Source organism: Pygocentrus nattereri, chromosome 2 (assembly GCF_015220715.1).
Source record: "Pygocentrus nattereri isolate fPygNat1 chromosome 2, fPygNat1.pri, whole genome shotgun sequence".
Lineage (NCBI taxonomy): Eukaryota > Metazoa > Chordata > Actinopteri > Characiformes > Serrasalmidae > Pygocentrus > Pygocentrus nattereri.
In genome coordinates, this window is record NC_051212.1 from 30,599,940 (window position 1) to 30,621,229 (window position 21,290).

The 21,290-nt window shown below is 40.0% G+C and overlaps 1 protein-coding gene across 2 annotated transcripts; it reads left to right on the forward strand.

Moving 5' to 3' along the window:
• The first annotated feature begins 258 nt into the window (after positions 1-258).
• etnppl (ethanolamine-phosphate phospho-lyase) lies at positions 259-17,826 on the forward strand. 2 transcript variants are annotated; one of them, XM_017712571.2, is made up of 13 exons: positions 259-397; positions 1,134-1,252; positions 2,581-2,740; positions 8,935-9,009; positions 10,810-10,903; positions 11,866-11,982; positions 13,803-13,885; positions 14,769-14,994; positions 15,780-15,934; positions 16,175-16,264; positions 16,672-16,802; positions 16,915-16,985; positions 17,210-17,826. In XM_017712571.2, exons 1-13 carry the CDS (start codon positions 339-341, stop codon positions 17,297-17,299), a joined length of 1,470 nt encoding a protein of 489 aa, XP_017568060.1. In that variant the 5' UTR covers positions 259-338; the 3' UTR covers positions 17,300-17,826. The 2 variants fall into 2 exon arrangements, with proteins under 2 accessions (XP_017568060.1, XP_017568059.1); XM_017712570.2 differs by having other exon boundaries at positions 17,207-17,518.
• Positions 17,827-21,290: the final 3,464 nt, after the last annotated feature.

A 21,290-nucleotide genomic window follows, 5' to 3' on the forward strand; every position in this document is an offset into this window, starting at 1 on the left:
AGAGAGAGAGAGAGTGTGAGAAAGAGTGAGAGAGAGAGAGAGAGAGAGAGAGAAAGAGAGAGAAATGCCTTTTGATGGCCATTGCTGGTATCACAGTAAGGTATTGGTCCAGAAGCTGCAAACACAAATAACACCTTCAACTCGGGTTTTCAAGTTCAGCGAACTCTGCGCTGGTCTGGCGCTCAGCCCTCCCTCCGCACTAGTAGTGGGAGCGCCCCCTGCTGGTTGGCGGTGGAGATGGAGTGCCATTAGAGCTCCTGCACGGCCACCGAAGACACAGTGGGTGACAGAAGGACAGACAGAGCTGCTGCGCTCTCCTCAGACTCAGAGCCGCACAAATGGCATCGGAAGTGTTCAGTAAACAGAAAACCATCTATCTGAGAAAGAAGCACATTGGGTAAGAAATATTATTCAGCGTGAGCTTTATTTCCACCTGTTATTTATTAGTGTGTGTTAGCACGACAGTCCTCTAGAGATGGTAGACTTTACCAATTAACACCGCTATGATCTGATCAGAAAGAACGTTCAGTTCTACTAAAGTGAGCTGTTTTTACACAAAGCGTACATATTACATCTACATTAATCACTACATTTCTTTGATGAATTTTTATATAAACCTTTAATATCTGATCTTTTGCTGTGTAATTTCACACTTTAAGACGTTCTTGATACTTAAATACATTAAGTATTAATGTACATTTAATACATTAAATAGCATAAACAAAACATGTTTTCTTAAAACACAAGTCTAATTTGTTTCCCTTCCCACTTCACTATGTGACATTCACACACTATGTGGCTTCATTTTCATCACCATAATCTGTAGCTACTCAGAAATGTTGATGGAGGAGTTAGTCCACTAATAGGAGTCGAGAGTTGGAGTCGACTCTGGAAAATCCTGAGTCGTGCATCTCTCGCTGTAGATGATACTTTAATGACTGACAAAGCTGTAAAACACTGAGAATGAAGATAAACTATCCAGCATGTCTCAAATTAGAAATGTGGTAAAACATTACACAGTTAACTCATAAGTAATTATATTCTATTATATAATTTAATAACTTTTGTGTTCCTAAAGTAACTTGAGGTATTCAATAGTGATTTGAAACTAACTCTCTCTCTCTCATGTGTAGACCCTCCTGCAAGGTCTTCTTCAGCCATGACCCTATCAAGATTGTTCGAGCTAAAGGCCAGTACATGTACAACGAGAAAAATGAACAATACCTGGACTGCATCAACAATGTCGCTCATGGTAAATACAGACATGTTGTCTTGACTGCTGCGATCTCTCACACCATGAGCTGTAAATCAGCCTCTATCAAAGGCTAGGTTTGTTCCCCAGCCTTGACATTTATTACAGCATTTAAACATTACAAGCTACTGCACATATTATAGTATATCCTGCCTTTTGCCCAATGACAGCTTGGATAGGCTCCAGCACCCCCACGACCCAGAAGGAGAAGCGGCTTAGAAGATTAGAAGATGTGCACATATTAACTGTTTAAGGACTAAGTTTAGTTGTGACTACCTTGTCACTTGTCTTGTTATTTTTAACTGTAAAGTTGTGATACAGTACACTGTCTAAAAGTGTTTACATCATCTGATACAGATGACTCGGCAGATGTAGTGTAGATCTGTTTTTAACTGTAGGTTTGGAAAGTTGACTTAGCTTTGTATTTGTATTAATTTTGTAATGAGCATATTTGTAACACTCAGTATTTTAAAACAAGAATGATGTATAAAAAAAACAAGAAAAATGTTAATAATTCAGAAGAATGCAGCGTATCTTCCGGCATTACTATGGAGTTGCTCCATTTTTGTGGCTGTACCAGCCTCCACTCTTTTACAAAGGCTTTCCACAAGATTTTGGTGTGTGTCTGTGGGAATTTGTGCTCATTCAATCAAAAAAAGAGCATTTGTATTGTCAGACACTGATGTTGGACAAGAAGGGTTGGCTTGCAAGCGATGTTCCAGTTCATTTCAAAGGTGTTCAGTGGAGTTAAGGTCACGGCTGATTGCAGACCACTGGATTCCACACGAGACTCTTCAAACCGTGTCTTTATGGAGCTTGCTTTGTGCACTGTCTGAGGCACAGCCATGCTGAAACAGGAAAGGGTCTTCCTCAAACTGTTGCCGCAATGTTGAAAGCGTATAGTTGTCTAAAATGTGAACACGTGCCTTTACTGACCTACAATCCAGTGGTGGCATGCTATAACAGTGCAACCTTCAAAGTCACTGAGCTCTTCAGTGTGACCGATTCTACTGCCAGTGGAGATTACATGGCTGTGTGCTTGATTCTATGCCCCTGTTAGCAATGGGTGTGGCTGAAACACCTGAATTTAATAATTAGGATGGTTGTCCACATACTTTTGACCATATAGTGTAATTCTATCAACATAAAATAATGTCAGTGTTGGTCTAATTAGTCAAGTGAAAATTATTATTTTTAAGAAATTATTTTTTTTGTGTTTAATTCCTCAAGCTGCCTAATTGTCATGTTTCTGGGTGGAGGCGTTATCTCTGGTTTGTTCTACTCTTTCAGTATTAAGCTTTCTGACATCTAATGTTTATGTCTCTTAGTGGGACACAGTCACCCAGAAGTTGTAAGCGCTGGAGCCAAGCAGATGGAGCTCCTGAATACCAACTCACGCTTCTTGCATGACAACCTTGTTCAGTACGCCCAGCGCCTCCAGGCTACCCTGCCTGAAAAACTCTCAGTCTGCTACTTTGTGAACTCTGGGTAGGTTCAGTTACCCAGCATGTGAGTGTGAGAATGCACATATGTTTATGTTATGAGAATGCAATGCTTCAGCATCTTGATAATCAATGACCAAGACATAGAACAAGATAGCTGTTCCCAAGAGAGTAAAAAACAGACCTTGTTTGCTCATATTCCGAAATAGGACTGGCAGTTTGGTCCCGCAAGTTTTTTTTAATTACCACTGCTTCAAAGTATATACATTTACAGAAATAGTTTAACCCCTTGATTGGTCAGGACCCACCGGCAGGTCCAAAGTTTTACTACATACTTCTATAACTTAAGAATAACTCAAGACAGTTTACATTGAAGTCCAAGTAGTTACTGAATAATAACCCATAGTATGTAATACACCTGGGATTTGAGGGAGTTAAGAACAATGGCATTAGACTCAGCTCACCTTGGAGACAAAAATGCTAATCATTTACGTTTCAAATGCCAGCTCTTGACAAGAACATCTGCATGTGCTGAGGGAGATCCAAAGACCAGACATATTTTTACCAAGTAGATTTATGGTGCAATGAGAGCAAACTGGATTAACTCACAGCCAATCACTGAGCACCTGCACATCTCCCACCCTTGCTTTATGGCTTCCAGCCAACTCCCAGTAGAATGGCCTAAAATGTAAACACATGCAGGACAGGCAGTTGCTCCTGTACTCTCTGATGCAAGACTTCAATCAGAATCCAGTTATGAGTTTCTTCTTCACTCTCCTATAATTCACATCAAATCAGGTTCTCTGTTGTATTGTTGTAGAAGAACCTCTTTTGGTTCCCTAAAGAATCTTTTCATTCGACAGTTCTTTAAAATTCACTCAGTTAAAAAGCTTATTAGAGAATCAACAGTGGTTCTTCTATGACATATTATGAAGAGCATAGGCTCAGCTCCAGACATGATTAAGATCTTCAAAGATGATCTACTAGATTTGTTCTGTAGAATTCGCTAGAACCTAATGTATAAAATGCAAAATGTGAAATGCCACCTTCTATTTAGCTCCTTTTAACTTCTATAACAATAAGCATAAATACTAGATTCAGTGAGGTAATGTTAGTCAGATTCTGAATACTCTCATCTGCAGGGGTGGACAGTATGGCAATATTTATCATCATCATGATAACACACAATGAACATATCACGGATATCATTGGAAATTCCAAATGTCTGCATAATTAATTAATTGAGATATAAACATTCAGAGAGTCATTCGGAGAGGTTTGATGTGATTATCTCCAAAATTCAACTTTACAAGAGAATGACATAAAGTAATTTTGGAGCATGTTTTGTTCTTCCATTCACCATGAATACAATGGAAAGGGTAGTTGGCAATTTCAAATGCTGTAAAAGTTAAAATATAAAAAGTTATATATATATATAGGTCCAGCATGGGGGAGCAGTGCAGTGCTGCATAGGCAGTGAGAGATTGCTGTGGTGGCCTAGGGCCCTGCGGCAGAAACTGGTACATGGAATGTAAACTCACTGGGGGGAAGGAGCCGTAGCTTGTGCGGGAGGTTGAAAGGTACCATCTAGACATAGTTGGGCTCATCTCCATCCACAGTGTCATCTCTGGAACCAAACTCCTGGATAGGGGTTGGTTCCTGTCCTACTCAGGGGTGAGAGGTGCCGGGTGGGTGTGGGGATGTGTCTGGCAGCCGTGCAATTGGAGTTTGTCCCGGTGGACAAGAGGGTCGTCTCAATGCGAATTAAAATTGCAGAGAGGAAAACTCTGAATGTTGTGTGTGCTTATGCACCAAACAACAGATCGGAGTATTCGGCCTTCTTGGAGTAAGTGGGCGGGGTTCTGGAAAGGGTCCTGCCTACAGACTCCATAGGCTTACTGGGAGACTTCAATGCTCATGTTGGCAATGACTGGGAGACCTGGAGAGGTGTGATTGGGAAGCAAGCAAGCAAGAAAAGTTTATTATATAGCGCTTTTTACAACAGGTGTTGTCACAAAGCAGCTTTACAGAACAATCAGTATTAAAGAAAGAAAGAAAAGAAAAATCTGGGTCCAAGCCCCCATGAGCAAGCCAGTGGCAACAGTGGCAAGGAAAAACCTAAAAGAGGAAGAAACCTTGAGAGGAACCAAGACTCAGAAGGGGAACCCATCTTCCTCTGGTCGACACCGGATAGCAAACATTGTTACTATGAAGTATTATAGAACAAAGTGGGGAAAAAAAATGAAAGCAGTGGCTAATCTGATTAGTTTAATATTATGCAGCAGCAGCAGCAGCAACAGCGGTGGTCAAGCTGATGGCTGGTGAGCAGTGGCACCCAATCAGGGCAGAAGGGCCAACAGCATCAGACGCACAGGATGGGCAGCTGTTCAACACGGCAAAGAAAAGAAGAGAAGAAAACACAGAGTCAGTTCTGTACAAGAATGGCCTGCCTGATCTGCCAGGCATGGATTGTCCATAATGAACATCACGTCGAACACAAGGATCTTCATAAGTGTACATGGTACCAGTGCTCCTTGGGTCAAAGGTCAATGATCGACTTTGTTGTTGTTTCATGTGACTTGGGAACCATATGTTCTGGACACTCGGGTAAAGAGAGGTGCTGTGAACTGATCACCATCTGGTAGTGAGTTGGATCAGATGGCAGGGAAGACTGATGGTCAGACCCAGTAGGCCCAAGTGAATAGTCAGGGTGTGCTGGGAACAACTGTTGGAGGCCCCTGTTCGGAATGATTTTAACTCCCACCTCTGAGAGAGCTTTTCAGGTCCCGGAGGAGGTAGGGGACTGAGTGAATCCTGTTCAAAACCTCTATTGTGGAAATTGCCAGGCATAGCTGTGGGCAAAAGCTTGTGGGTGCCTGTCAGGGCAGTAACCCAAGAACCCCCTGGTGGTGAGGGAGGCCGTCAAGCTGAAGAACGAGAGCTTTAGGGACTGGATGGCCCAAAGGACTCCAGACTCATAGGATACATACCGACAGGCAAAAAAGGTGGCAGCCGCAATGGTGGCAGAAGCAAAATCTAGGGCGTGGGAGGAGTTTGGAGAAGCCATAAAAAAGACTTTCAGGTCTTTTTTAAGGTCAGCCTCGAGGACGTTCTGGACAACTGTTTGGCAATTCAGAGTGTCTGCACCCAAGCTGCATTCAGCAGGGGTGAAGAAATTCTGACTTCAAATAAGGATATTGTTGGTTGGTGGAAGGAGCACTTTGAGGAACTCATTAATCTGGGAGACATGCCTCCCTCATGGGAGTCAGGGTCAGAGGCTTCTGGCGTGTCAAGTTACATTTCCCTGGTGGAGGCCACTGAGGTAGCTCTTCAGTGTCAAGGCACCAGGGGTGGATGAGATTCATCCAGAGATGCTTAAGGCTCTGGATATTGCGGGGCTGTCATGGCTGACACACCTCTATAATATTGCATGGACCTCAGGAACAGTATCCTTAGACTAGCAGAATGGGGTTATGGTCCCTATTTTTAAGAAAGGGGACTAGAGGGTTTTTGCCAACTATTGTGGTATCACACTGCTCAGCCTCCCTGGGAAAATTTATGCCAAGGTGCTGGAAAGGAGACTCAGATTGAGGAGCGGTAATGTTGTCACTGTACCGGGTCAGTCTACATACTGTTTACAGGTCTGTCTACATCCTGACCCTCACCTGTGGTCATGAGCTGTGGGTAATGACTGAAAGAATGAGATCGCGAATACCATCCATCCATCCATCCATTTTCTAAGCCGCTTCTCCGTCAGGGTCGCGGGGGGATGCTGGAGCCTATCCCAGCAGTCTTCGGGTGGAAGGCAGGATACTGGACCTGTCGCCAGTCCATCGCAGGGCAGACAGACAGACACAGACAGTCACTCACACACTCACACCTAGGGGCAAATTAGCATGTCCAATTGGCCTGAATGCATGTCTTTGGACTGTGGGAGGAAACCGGAGAACCCGGAGGAAACCCACGCAGAGAACATGCAAACTCCACACAGAGAGGACCCTGGCCGCCTGGTCGGGGATTCGAACCCAGGCCCTCCTTGCTGTGAGGCGATTGCGCTACCCACTACGCCACCGTGCCGCCCGAGATCGCAAATACAAGTGGCACAAATGAGCTTTCTTTACAGGGTTGTAGGCTATACTCTTTTTGATAGGGTGAGGACCTCGATCCAGGAGGAGCTTGAAGTAGAGCCACTACCCCCCTGAGAGAAGCCAGCTGAGGTGGTTTGGGCATCTAATTTGGATGTAGCCTGGATGCCGACGCCTCCCGGTGGGGGTGTACCAGGCACGGCCTACCAGGACAATACACTGGGGTGGTCCTAGGACCCGCTGGAGGGATTATATCTTCAAGTTGGCCTGGAAGCGGCTTAGGGTTCCCGGGAATGAGTTGGAGGAAGTTGCGGGGGACAGGGTTGTCTGGGATTCTCTGCTCTCCTAACTGCTACCGTGACCCTATCTGGACTACACCACGTTCCAAATTATTATGCACATTGGATTGAAGTGTCATAAAGATGAATTTTTTTGTTTCTCAATTAAACTCATGGATGGTATTGTGTCTCAGGGCTCTTTGGATCAATGAAATCAATCTCAGACACCTGTGATAAGTTTGCTAGGTGAGCCCAATTAAAGGAAAACTACTTAAGGATGTTCCACTTTATTTAGCAGGCCACAGGTTTCGAGCAACATGGGAAAGAAAAAGGATCTCTCTGCTGCCAAAAAATGCCAAATAGTGCAATGCCTTGGACAAGGTATGAAAACATTAGATATTTCACGAAAACTTAAGCGTGATCATCGCACTGTGAAGAGATTTGTGGCTGATTCACAGCACAGATGGGTTTGTGCAGATAAAGGCAGAATGAGAAAGGTTTCTGCCAGGCAAGTTCATTGGATTAAGAGAGCAGCTGCTAAAATGCCATTACAAACAGGTATTTGAAGCTGCTGGTGCCTCTGGAGTCCCGCGAACCTCAAGGTGTAGGATCCTTCAATGGCTTGCTGTGGTGCATAAACCTATTATTCGGCCACCCCTAACCAGTGCTCACAAGCAGAAACGGTTGCAGTGGGCCCAGACATACATGAAGACTAATTTCCAAACAGTCTTGTTTACTGATGAGTGTCGTGCCCTGACCTCAACCCTATAGAGAACCTTTGGAGTGTCATCAAGCAAAATCGATCTATGAGGGTGGGAGGCAGTTCACATAAAAACAGCAGCTCTGGGAGGCTATTCTGACATCATGCAAAGAAATTCAAGCAGAAACTCTCCAAAAACTCACAAGTTCAATGGATGCAAGAATTGTGAAGGTGATATCAAAGAAGGGTTCCTATGTTAACATGTACCTTGGCCTGTTAGGATGTTTTTGATTGAAATAGCTTTTGATTTCAGTGAATGTGACCTCCTAATGCTGCAAATTCAACAAATGACCATTTTCAGTTCTTTACAACCTATAAAATGTTTTGAAACTCTGCTGTGTATAATAATTTGGAACAGTGCATTTTGAGTTTTTTTTTTTTTATTTTTGAAGAATATACTGTTATCATTGGGAGGTTTGTTCAATAAAATTCAATTTATACTCTGTGATGACTTTTATTTGCATCGACCATTTAGGAAAATCAGGGAAAAATATAATTTGCATAACAATTTGGAGCGCGGTGTAAGTGGTTCACGATGATGGTGATGATGATGATCATCATCATCATCATGATTCCTTTTGTCTATTCCAACATATCAAACCACAGGAAAACTAAATATTGCATTACATATTGTTTACTGTGGAAATGACTTTAAATATTGTGATTTTATATTTTACCATATTGCACACTTCTTATCTGTGAAATGCTGGTCTGCTAAAGCAAGGGCTATGATGTAGATTAAGTAAGCTAGTAATAGAGTTATAGCACAAATGCACAACATCTAAAAGTAGGTAATATAGAAAAAGAAGAACTCTCTTCTTTTTCTCTTCTTTCTTCACTCTGGTTGTGATGAATATGCCTGACTATCCATTGGCTGCTTTAAAAGATCTGGCACTGGACCATGACTTTGTTTCTCTATAAAAATCTTCTTTTGAAGAACTTACAGGTGCATCTCTTGAATTTAAGTGAAAGATCAGTTCAGGCTGAACTAAGTCCAGCTGAACTAATGTTACTCTGTTGAAAGGAAACAGTTATTCAGGTGTGACTGAAAGACAAGTAAAAACCTGTTTCCTGATGACTTAGTAGCTAAACCTAATTCTTACTCTTTGACTTTTAGCTCTGAGGCCAATGATCTGGCCTTGAGATTGGCTTGGCAGTACACTGGTCACAAAGACATCATCACACTGGATAAGTAAGTCAATACCACACTGCGTCTCTGTCTGTTTTCTCTCTACACGTATGCCTAAAGAGTAACCAGGTTCATAGAAGTGCTGAGCTATCAGCTTACACATTAACTCTGCCTAGTGTCTTGTGTCTGCTGCTGAGTACAGACAAAGTCAATCAGACTTTTAATCATACTATGTGATATGAAATGATAGTGTGCAGTATTATGTCCAATAACCACTTTGGAAGGTCAAACAGAGTTAAACTCATGGAAGTCACTGGCGATAATGAAAGCAGGCTGTATTTTATAGACATTACTTCTCACTAATTCACATATTGTGTTGAAAATTATGGCTGTAAAACAGGGGCTGTGTGTATGTTTAAGGCAGTATTAAATAAAGCTATAGCTATTTTTTTTGCATATTATAAAATTGAATTCCTGAGTGATTCTGAGGGCAATAAAATCTCCCAAAATGCAGTCATAATTTCTAGTGAACACTGTAGGTCACTGCATCAGCTGAATGTATACCAACTTTTATGACTAATCTCTTGTTACTAAGCAAAGGACGGCAGAATTTTAGATACAAGCCATTGAAAATTAAATTCTTCAGACTTTCTTGACATTCTGGGGAAGCACTATATAAAAAGAACTGAACCAAATGGGAGAAAACTGGAAATAATGCCAAAAAGTAAATTAATATATAAAATTGCAGGTCTGTACAGTTAAAAACAAAGACCATTATCCATACATATAAACAACTAACTGGAAACTGCAGATGACTGTAGTCATTACCCAACAATTAAATGTTTACCCTTGTCTAGCTTTTTTTCATCTCCTCCACTTTTAAATAGTATGTCCACGTGTATGCCTACAAATGAGAAGGTAACATTAGCCTTGCTCAAGCAATTTATGTTGTTTTTTTATGCAAGTGGTGAACACTGATGCAGGCTGAAGATAAGAATGTGTCAGAATTCTTTTTTTTATTATGTGTTTTTACTGCTTTTTTAGCAAATTAAATGGCTCATCTGCATATAGTGCAATACTATTAAGGATGTAGGGATCTGTCTTGGTCATAGCCACCTTTACTGAGTAAGGAGAACAAGAACACACTAAAATATGGTCTGCTTGTGCCACTTTGAGTCACCCTGTAAAGACTGAATTAATCATTTATAAGGCAGACGCACCAAGTTTTTCAGACCACGTCATATGCCTTTACATATTAATGCCTCACGCACAGGTTCAAAAAGAAGGTTTGACTCAAACGTCTCAAATGTAAAATCAACATTATACTGATGAAGATACGGTGACAATAGTAGATCCACTTACATCCTTGGAAGACATTTGACTAAGTTCTCTTTGAACACTCAACACATTCACAAAAGTCAGCTTTATCCGCTTGTGGGGTTCTGAAGCACAACCAATGTCAGAAAATGTTCTTTTGTATATTGCATGCAATTACACATTTCCACCAGAGAGGTCTCCAAATCCCCCAATTTTACATAATTATCACCATACTTTGCTGCATAATTTAAATGCAACAAAAGTAAAAACTAATTTATGATTCATTTATGGCTTTAAAAAAGATGATAGTCTTCTTGACTTGCAGGTGTGATTATGTGCTCATGAGCTGCTTTGATTGAAACAAATAAGATTATGCAAACTCACCCTTAAATGGAACAGAATGATGGACAGTCACAGCATGAAACTGCCCAAGCCCCCTCTGACTTCTAATCTCTCACATGCCTCACATAATAACTGTTTGTTCCTTTGTTTATTTACAAGTTGGGCATTCAGTGCTTGACAATGTCCATTGTGCTCTTCCTGCAGTGCCTATCACGGCCATGTGTCATCACTAATCAATATCAGCCCCTACAAGTTTCACCAGCTGGCACAGCCTGAGCACAGTCAGCACGTGCATGTGGTGAGTACTGAATAACACCCACACCCATTCACTGACTCACTGACCTACTCACCTTTAATTATTCTGCCTCTCTTTCCCTGTTTCTCTCCTCCTTCTCTGTCCTTTCTCTCTTCTTATTCTCTCTCTCTCCCTCTTTTTCATTCATCTCTCCACCTCTCTCTCTCTCTCTCTCTCCCTCTCCCCCATTTCTCTCTTTTTTGCGAAAGTATTGTTTAGTAATATGTCATCATGGGAACCAGCAGTTCTGTCTAGTTACTGACATCGAGCATTGTTTCAACTTAACAAGCCAAATCCGTGTATGTTACCAGAATTAATTTTTAATTGAGACTGACTGTACACTCATGCCCAATGCTCCAAGCCATGCTAGTTACAGCCTTTTAATTTCATCCGTAACTTTTAGTATTTTAGTGCATCTGCAGCAGGTTTACAGTGTGATCATGATAATTACTGTTTTTTTCTGGAGGGCTAAACCACAAACAGCAGTTAGGTTAGTCTTAAATGTGCGTGCTGGAGTTGCCAGACGGTTGGTCTCAGGTTCATCTTGCTCCACTGCTCACTATCTGAATATTGCATGGCCTATACAATCCCTAGTTTCTTTACTTGGGTGATCAAGTGAACACCATGTTCCTCCCTGTGTCCAAGATGTCTCAGCACTGAAAAAAATGTAAAAGTGGGTGGTTTGACTGAAAATATATTGATATATTAAATATATAAATGCTATATAACTATGTTGAACTAGCATATATGCTGACTCTATTTGATTGAATGGACATGGGTAACATGGTTAAATGGGTAAAAGCTCAAACAACGATTTAGTTTTCCAAGGCCTGCTTTCCATAAAGAGCTACAGCATTTTACGTTTTCCAATAATTAGATGTTCTTAACATGAGGATGTTTTCAGAATTGGGCGTTTAGAAATCTCTGAACTGACTATCACATTTAAAATAATATGTGATTCTCAGGCTCCAAGTCCAGATATCTACAGAGGAAAATACAGGGAAGATCATCCAGATCCTGCTACTGCCTATGCAGATGACGTTAAAGACATCATTGAGAAAGCTCATGCAAAAGGATGTAAGGTATGTTCAACAAGCATCTTTGAAATTTGACTTGGAAAATGATCATAAACAAACCATTAATACAGTAATACAGAAAACAGTAATACAGAATAGGCATCTCTAAATATATTCTATCAGTCAAAAGTCTGGAACCACATGATTAAGTACATATCTTACCAATATTGAAATCTACTGGCTTTTGCATAAATGCTTGAGCAGTTGATACCTAAACAAATACAAACTGTTCAGTTCTTACCTGTCTATGGATGTATTTCTAAACTGAAATTTTTAAATTAATATGTTCTACTTTCAGCAGGCAACAAAGTCTGAGCACACACACACACACACACACACACACACACACACACACACACACATATATATATATAAAACACACACACACACACACATATATATATATATATATATATATATATATATATATATATATATATATATAAACTTCTTTTTGAAGCTGATTGTGCTTGAGAGCATGCAAAGCTGAATCTAGGCAAAAATGGGCTGCTTTTAAAGGAATAGTTCAGTAAACAATCAAATTTACATTATTTAGAACCAAATATATCTTGGATAGTTAATTAGCCAAGATATGTTTGATTTTAAATTGTACTAATTTACTTTTGAACTAGAGCTACAAAGCTAAAGTTGCTAAGAAACACTGGATGTCAGTAGTCTCCCAATAGTCTCTATGTGTTTCCACAAATACATGCCCAAAACTTCTCTCAACCCACTCAACCCAGGTTCTGCAGACAAGTTGATGTGGTTTATAACACGGTATGAATATCAATAGATTTTTTGTTCTGTTTTTACAAAATATAACACAGTACTTCATTTTTCTAGTTATCATTATTCCCAATGAACTTTCAACTGTCTTATAGTAAAAGAGCCTTTTTACATTTTACAGCACACTCCTATATAGTACCAGTCTCCAGTTTACCAGCCCGGTTTTTTTTCACAAGGTTACATAGCTTATTGAGGTCATTTTAAATGAGTATATAAAGACTTTAACATGTATTTGTAGAAACAGTTTTGGTTAGCCTAGCAGCTCCTGTTCTACATTAAAGAACCAAAACTTAGATACCAAATATGTCTTAACCAACCGCCTCCTTTTTGAGTAAGTGGAAAATCTTGTAAATTTGAAATTAGTCTTTTGATTTTTTATGGTCAGCATGTTATTTGCCATGTTATTTAGTAGTCTGATATCTTCACTGCTATTCTAATCTGAGTATAATTGTAGGCTGAAATTAGGGAAAACTGTTCTGTGAGTAGATGTGACCAAATATATTGTGGGACTTTTTTTTATAAGAGTGTGCTTTGCAAGGTGCTTCATCTCAGTGGCTTCCTGTGACCACTTCCTAGCTCCTATTCATAAAATTAATTTCATTTTCAATCGCTCCTTTTCTCCATCTGTTTCATTTTTCCTTTTTCCCAGGTTGTACAAAGCTCTCACTGATTTACAGTACATTTCTGGATTTTCCAAATGGTTCTACATTCTGTGTTGCATGAAAATGAATGGTCAGTTTACACTGGCATTTCAGAAATCCTGTCTTCTCATGATGCGAGGAAGTTGAATTTGACTGTGGAGTTCATGGATGAAGAGAATTGCATTTGGGCCTTATTTCCTGTACCCTGATTTTCTTATGCCTTTTTTCTCTGTCTTCTGCATACACGTTCTCCATCTTCTTTTCTAAAGACTATTTATTGTCCTTCCTAGCTGTTCTGTTCAGCCAGATGGCTCTTAATAAGAGCATCGTCACAGATGGGCCCCACAGAGTCCTACACAGCTAGGGTATGGGGATCTCACGCAACCTTCTCTTGTGTAGATTGCTGCTTTTATTGCCGAGTCACTGCAGAGTTGCGGAGGGCAGGTGATTCCCCCGGTGGGCTACTTCCAGAAAGTGGCACAGTATGTACCAATTGCATTGTGCTTAACTGAAGTATTTAACAATGCATTCTTCCTTTGCTATTGTTGAGAGGTCAGACCTAAATAATGTTATGTGTCCAGCTTAAACGCTACGCTAGTAAGCTGGATTGTGTTGTTAGCTAATCAAATCCACGCAGGTTGGAAGAGCCAGTGACAAATTAAATGCAACAGAATCAGAACAGGCTAATGTTATATCAGTTATGGATAAAGGCAAACCTGATCTGTCCTAACAGTGTGACCTTTCATACATGCAGAGAATCAACATTTTATATGAATAATTTACTCTACATCCAGATATTTTGACAAAAAGTGGTGTGCAATTTCTCATAAGGTTGAATGGCATGTTTGCCAGTGTTTTGTAAATCTCATAACAGTTGCTGTACAAAAAAATGCATTTTGTGGGCAGAGCATGTAAAGCATCTTTTGACAACCTAAACAGTTCTCTCACCTAATGAGCCATGGGAATAAGGATACACAGGAGAAGGAATCACACTATATATTATGTTACCTTTTGTTAACAATTCTTTCACTTTTTATTTGCTAGTTATGTTGAGGCTTCATGCCATAGCATTTGATATACACACCTTTGTAGAATAACCTATGGATCTATAAGGCCAACCACTATGGATAACTGGTAATGTGGTAATTGCTTTGCAGCAAAAGTTGAATGATGGTTTAAAGTTACCAAGGCTCTCTTTGCATTGTGACATTTGTGTGCATGTTTACTTCCATGTACCTAGAGCACATGAATGTCATGTACATTTAAATGAGAATGTTTGCTAGTTTTTGTTTTTCTATACCTCTTATGGAAAAAAGCACTTGTCCATATCTGTACATATTGTTTACCACAACTTCCTTTCTATAGGCATGTAAGAAAGGCTGGTGGTATCTTCATAGCTGATGAGGTGCAGGTTGGTTTTGGACGAGTTGGCACCCATTTCTGGGCCTTCCAGCTGCAAGGGGAAGACTTCATTCCTGACATTGTCACAATGGGCAAACCCATTGGGAATGGACATCCAATGTCCTGTGTGGTAACCACCAGAGAAGTGGCGGAAAGCTTCATGTCATCTGGAATGGATTATTTTAACACAGTGAGAAAAAGCATCTACACTTTAATGAGTAATACTTATAAATTACTCTCATTTCAAACATAATTATGTAATTTTATATTTAAATATGCAGTAAGTCATGCAATGTGTTACATTTACATGCAATTTACAGGCTTAAGTCTTTAAGTCTCTTTCTTAGGGGCTCCTGAGCGACGCAAATGTGTAAGCATTGGCTCTAATGTTAAGAGATCATGAGTTTGATCATTAGTGATTCCACTGGCATCTGTGGCCACGAGTCTAAGACATCATAATTGGCCTCGCTGACTCTGAGTGGGTGGGATGGCCCTCCCTCTCCCCCTATTACACAGTGCAGTGCTAACCAACATGGCCTGTTAGCTGATCTAAAAGAACTGGCAGTTAGTTTTCTCCTCTACAGTAATACTGACATAATTAATGGACTAAATAAAGTAGAAAGAAAACAAGAAAGTGTTTTCCTTCTGAAAATCAAGACAATATGCACAGCCATAACTTTTCATAAAATTCAAGTCAAAATGTCCTACTCTGCTGACAAATACAAAAATAATATTGATTGAAGCTTTCAACAGAATGTCCTTGATTTAATGAACTAGAGATCATTTATATATAAACTGCAACTTGCTTTTGTATTGCGACTGATTACTACTGCGTCCAAAGGCTGAAAGCTTTGTAGTAGCATGCAATTATAAGTAGAGCAGTATGTCATATGAAAATGAATAATCACAGGTTTCTTCTCTACACATTTCAACCATGTTAGCTTGACTGAACACGGTCTCTGCATGTATCTCTAGTTTGGTGGGAATCCTGTATCATGTGCTATTGGCCTAGCTGTGTTGGATGTGATTGAGAAGGAAGATCTCCAAGGAAATGCCCTACGAGTAGGAGGATACCTCACTGAGCTACTGAAGAAGCTGAAAGAGAGACATCCCTTAATAGGAGACATCAGGTCCCATTATAATACTGTTCTTACAACTGCTTAGTGAGCGCTTCTCCTATTGTGTATTTTTGCAGTGGGAGTTAACCAGCCTTAATTTGGGTTGGACATTCTATAGCTGCTTAGTACACAACCATCCAGCTTTACTGTCATGGGAAAGTAACACTCTGCTTACTCTGGAATGTTGGAATGTTTGTGAAAATTCTTTCTGTTTCAGCCAAATGTCAAATTACTTACTTTTGTGTTTTACAGAGGTCGAGGACTTTTTGTTGGGGTTGAGCTGGTGAAAGACTGGATTAAAAGAACACCTGCAACAGCTGAAGCTCAGGATGTCATATATAGGTGAAAAGTCCTCTTTGAGCAATATTACCTGAAGCTTTAAGTGTCTTATGAGTTAAAGAACATGAGTTCATCATATAGAAAAGTTTGGGCCACCTGGGCAAATGATATGTTTTGTTGATTTTCTAAGTGAAAATAAGATCTACAGAGAGGAAACATCTGCACATTTTAATGCACACTGTTGTCACAATATGTTAAACTCAGCAAGTAACTGGAAATTGTGCAGTAAATTTGCAATTTAATATGAAAACATATTTATGTTTGTTCCCTGTGGAGGATGTGCATAGTTTTACTTAGGAAATCAACAAAACATGCAATTTGAAGGGCCTTCAAAATTTTGCATATGGCTGCATGTCCAGGTACACAGTGCAGAAAGATTCAGATTTTACTAAACATGCTTTTCCCCACAGGCTGAAAGATCAGCGGATTTTATTAAGTGCCGATGGTCCGCACCGCAACGTCCTGAAGTTCAAACCGCCCATGTGCTTCTCCACAGCGGATGCAGACTTGGCAGTAGAAAAAATTGACCAGATTCTTACAGGTAGCCTTTTTATTTTATTAATTATTTTTTACAGGTAGCCAAACTTTTGCTTGTATTTCACATCTCTATACTCTTCTTTTTGATGACATCTCCTTTGTACTTATACTTCAAGATCTTGAGAATGCTCTGGGCCTCTGTATGTCTGCAAACAAAGACTCTACCAATGCACACAGCAAGAGAAAGGTAAGGTTGAAGAATCCTAATCCTATATTTTTGGGATCTAAATATTTCTTTTCTTGTGTTTATTACTGTCAGTCTGCAAATGTATACACAGAGCAAGCTCTACTGTTATCCTATTAGACCTAGCAGGCTTGGCAGCACTTCCCTTATTCAAAACTGTAATGTAAAAACCGATCCCAGTTCAGTACAATCATACCGGTTAATCAATATTTTTTTTTCTCCAGGAGATCTTGGAGGAAAATGGACATGAGTTCCTCTCAAATGACACCAATGACAACCAGCACACCATAAAAACTAACAAAAGACAAAGAACATAACAAAGTGTCCTTCTTTAAACAGTATACTTTATGCTTACAGATCAAGGCCAGTGTTTTGGTATCCACTTCCATGTTTTAATGGATTAATGATAAGCTTGACAATCCAAACGAATGCTATGTAACATGGAGATACTTTATGAAGAGTTATTTTATGTATTGTATGTAATTATTCATAATTAAAATATAATTAAACATAAACTGGAAGTAAAATTCTAAAAATTACGTTTTCACTGTTCTTGAGGAGGGTTTTCATTAGCACTTTTAGCACTGTTTTACAGGATGGTACCTATTATTTAATAGGTTAATAGTAGTAATTACATTGCATATTGGATATAAAAGTATTTAGTAACTTATGTGACTACCAGGTATGTATAGCAGTAATTTGGGCTGCAATGCAGTAATAATAATAATTACTCAGAATTTAAGAGGTAATTATGTTGGACTTACAAGTAATAGTATTACTGTAATTCTTGTGGCACACTACAATTATGGAAGCACATAACTTTATTACAAAATTATTACACCAAGTACTGTTGTTTTTCATCAAGTATTGTTGTAAAATGACAAGTGCTATATTGTGTAAAAAAAAAGTGCTATCAAATTTTCACTCATAATTTCTGATACATTAGTATAGGTATAGCCATCAAATGGCTCAAGACACAAACTCCAGCTCAGGTTCTGTAATGGATTAAGCTAAAATAAAAATGTGCAGTTCTCCAATGGTAAGTGAGAAACAGTCTGAGATATAGTCGCACATCAATTTGAGACATATTTATAAAAAAAGTGAGATCTGTCATGTACATGTCTAGTTCATTTAACCAGAGACCATCAACAGGTAACAATTAAGGCCTGAATATGTAGCACTGCATGATTAATAAGGGAAAAAATGCTGCTGCCAGGGAAAAAATCAAACATTCGTCAAAGTTCACATTATGTAAACGTTACAAAAGACCTCCACATTGATGTGTTTTGCAAGTAAAATGTTTGACAGACCTATATTAACTTCATCTGGCAACAGGTGCTCCTCCACAAGCTGACACTGAACCCAGAATCTGCTCTACAAGCTGTTGACATGTACAGAGACTGACAAAAGTGAACACTCAGCAAGTTTTACCGCTATCTCATAAGATAACAGCTTGCGATTCACTGGCCTGTTTAACTGTAATGGAGCAGAAAAAGGCTTTAGAGTGCTCCTGTGCTGAGGCTGGCTGTAGAAAAACAAGTTGAGGCTTGTAGGAGAAAAAGGATTTCAGATTGATTTCCTATTTGAGGCTTATCACAGTTAGATACAATGTCTGCAAAAATCTTATGCTATTTGTTAATTTTCATACCATTTTGGGTTTAAAAGAAACACTGTATGTTTCTTTTAAACCCAAGTATGATTACATCACCTCTTCAAGATGTTTTATTCAACATTTCACAATGTTCCTAGTCTTAAATTTTCCCTGTCCCAACATTTTTGGGACATGTTCCATTGCAGGCATTAATTTCAGACTGAGTGTATATTCACAAGAAGACAATGAAGTTGATACATTACAACATCAAACGTCTTTGGACTGTTTTTTGTACCAAAGCAGGGCAAAGTGGATTTATGACTCAACGCTTTCCATTTTTATTTGCAGTTGTCCCAGGGTTTTTTGGAACTGGGTTTGTTGAAGTAATCTGTTACATAATTTGGTTTCTCTGCCCTTAGTAACCTGAAGTGAGCCTTTTTTTTTTTTAAACAAAGCACTGTGAGGGGTGAAAAGGAGGCTGGCTGTCTTAGATCTAGCATAACTGTTGATTCTAAATTTTGTACAATCATTAGCACAGCATTTGTAGAAAATCAGACAAGGGTAGGTTTAGGTCATTTGGCACACCTCCTTCACAAACCACAACATATGATATATTCCTGAAATCTCACAATACTTCCTGCAAGAAAATCATGTTATTATGAACATGGAACATGTACAGTGCACTTGTATGGTAATTTGGGACAACTCTAAATTAAAGGCTTTATTACAGCTCAAGTTATATTTGCTAACATATTTCACATTTATGGTAAAGATAACAGCGGTTTAGTCTTAACCATGTTGTAAGCCATTATTGAAAATGGGTCTAGTTTTCCAAAAGTGAGCTTTAGGTAAAAAATAGATAAATAAATAAATAAATAAATAAATATTCCCTTGCAAAAAAGCCTAAGTTAAGCAAGTCTCCTTGTCTTCACTTATACGGCTCCTTTTGTCCTCTCCTCACTCATGCCTGCCAGAAAACAAAACCTCTGCCACCACACCTGTAATGTAAAATGTCTCCCTCTAGTGTCTGGATCAGAGCATCTTATAAGAGGTGTTAACTTCTTTCTTCTTCTTCTTCTTTTGGCTGCTCCCTTTAGGGGTCGCCACAGCGGATCATCTGCCTCCATCTTGCCCTATCCATTGCTTCCTGTACTTTCACACCAACCATCTCCATGTCCACCTTCACTACATCCATAAACCTTCTCTGAGGTCTACCTCTTCTCCTTCTACCTGGCAGCTCCATCTCCAACATTCTTTGCACAATATATCCACTATTCCTCCTCAACACATGTCCAAACCATCTCAACCTGGCCTCTCTGGCTTTATCTCCAAACTGCTCCACCTTCACTGTCCCTCTGATCTGCTCATTTCTAATCTTGTCCAGCCTTGTAACTCCCAAACAAAATCTCAGCATCTTCATCTCCGCCACCTCCAGCTCAGCCTCCTGTCTTTTAGACAGAGCCACAGTCTCCAAACCATACATCATAGCAGGACACACTACTGTCTTGTAAACCTTCCCTTTCACTCTTGCTGCTATCCTTCTGTCACACATCAGCCCTGACATCCGTCTCCACCCACTCCATCCTGCCTGCACCCTCTTCTTCACCTCTTTTCTACACTGTCCATTGCTCTGGATGGTTGACCCAAGATATTTACGACCTCTACTCCTTGCATCTTCACCTTTCCACCTGCCTCCCACTCATTCACAAACATGTATTCCGTCTTGTCTCTACTGACCTTCATTCCTCTCCTCTCCAGTGCAGACCTCCACCTCTCCAGATTCTCTTCCACCTGCTCTCTACTCTCACCACAGATTACAATGTCATCTGCAAACATCATGGTCCATGGAGCCTCCTGCCTGACCTCATCTGTCAACCTGTCCATGACCATTGCAAACAAGAAGGGGCTCAAAGCTGATCCCTGATGTAACCCTACCTTCACTTCACTTCTCTACCAACACTCTCAATGCAAAAATTGCATCTGTGGTACTCTTTCTGGACATGAAACCAAACTGCTGCTCACTGATCTGAACCCCTTGCCTTAGCCTTGCTTCAACAACTCTTTCCCATACCTTCATGGTGTGGCTCATCAACTTTATACCTCTGTAGTTACTGCAGCTCTGCACATCACCCTTGTTTTTAAAAATGGGGAGTACACTGCTTCTTCACTCACCAGGCATCCTCTCACTCTCCAGGATTTTGTTAAACAACCTGGTTAAAAAGTCCACTGGCTTCTCTCCTAAACATCTCCATACCTCCACAGGCATGTCATCTGGACCAACTGCCTTTCCATTCTTCATCCTTTTTAAAGCTGCCCTCACTTCCACCTTACTAATTCTCTGCACTTCCTGATCCACTATCTCTCCCCCGTTGTCCTCCTCTCTCTCTCTCGTTTTCCTCATTCATTAGTTATTCAAAGTATTCCTTCCATCTACTCAACACTCTCTGTTCACTCACTAGTACATTTCCCTCTCTATCCTTTCCAGCTCTATTTCTCCGTTTAGCCAAACGATACAAGTGCTTTACTCCTTCTTTACTGTCCAGCCTCTCATACAGCTCATCATAGGCCTGAGCCTTTGCCTGTGCCACCATTCTTTTTGCTATGCGACTAGCCTCACAGTACTCCTGCCTACTTCCTTTATCTCTCTGGTTATCCCACTTTTTCTTAGCTGCCTTCTTCTTCTGAATACTCTCCTGGACTTCCTCATTCCACCACCA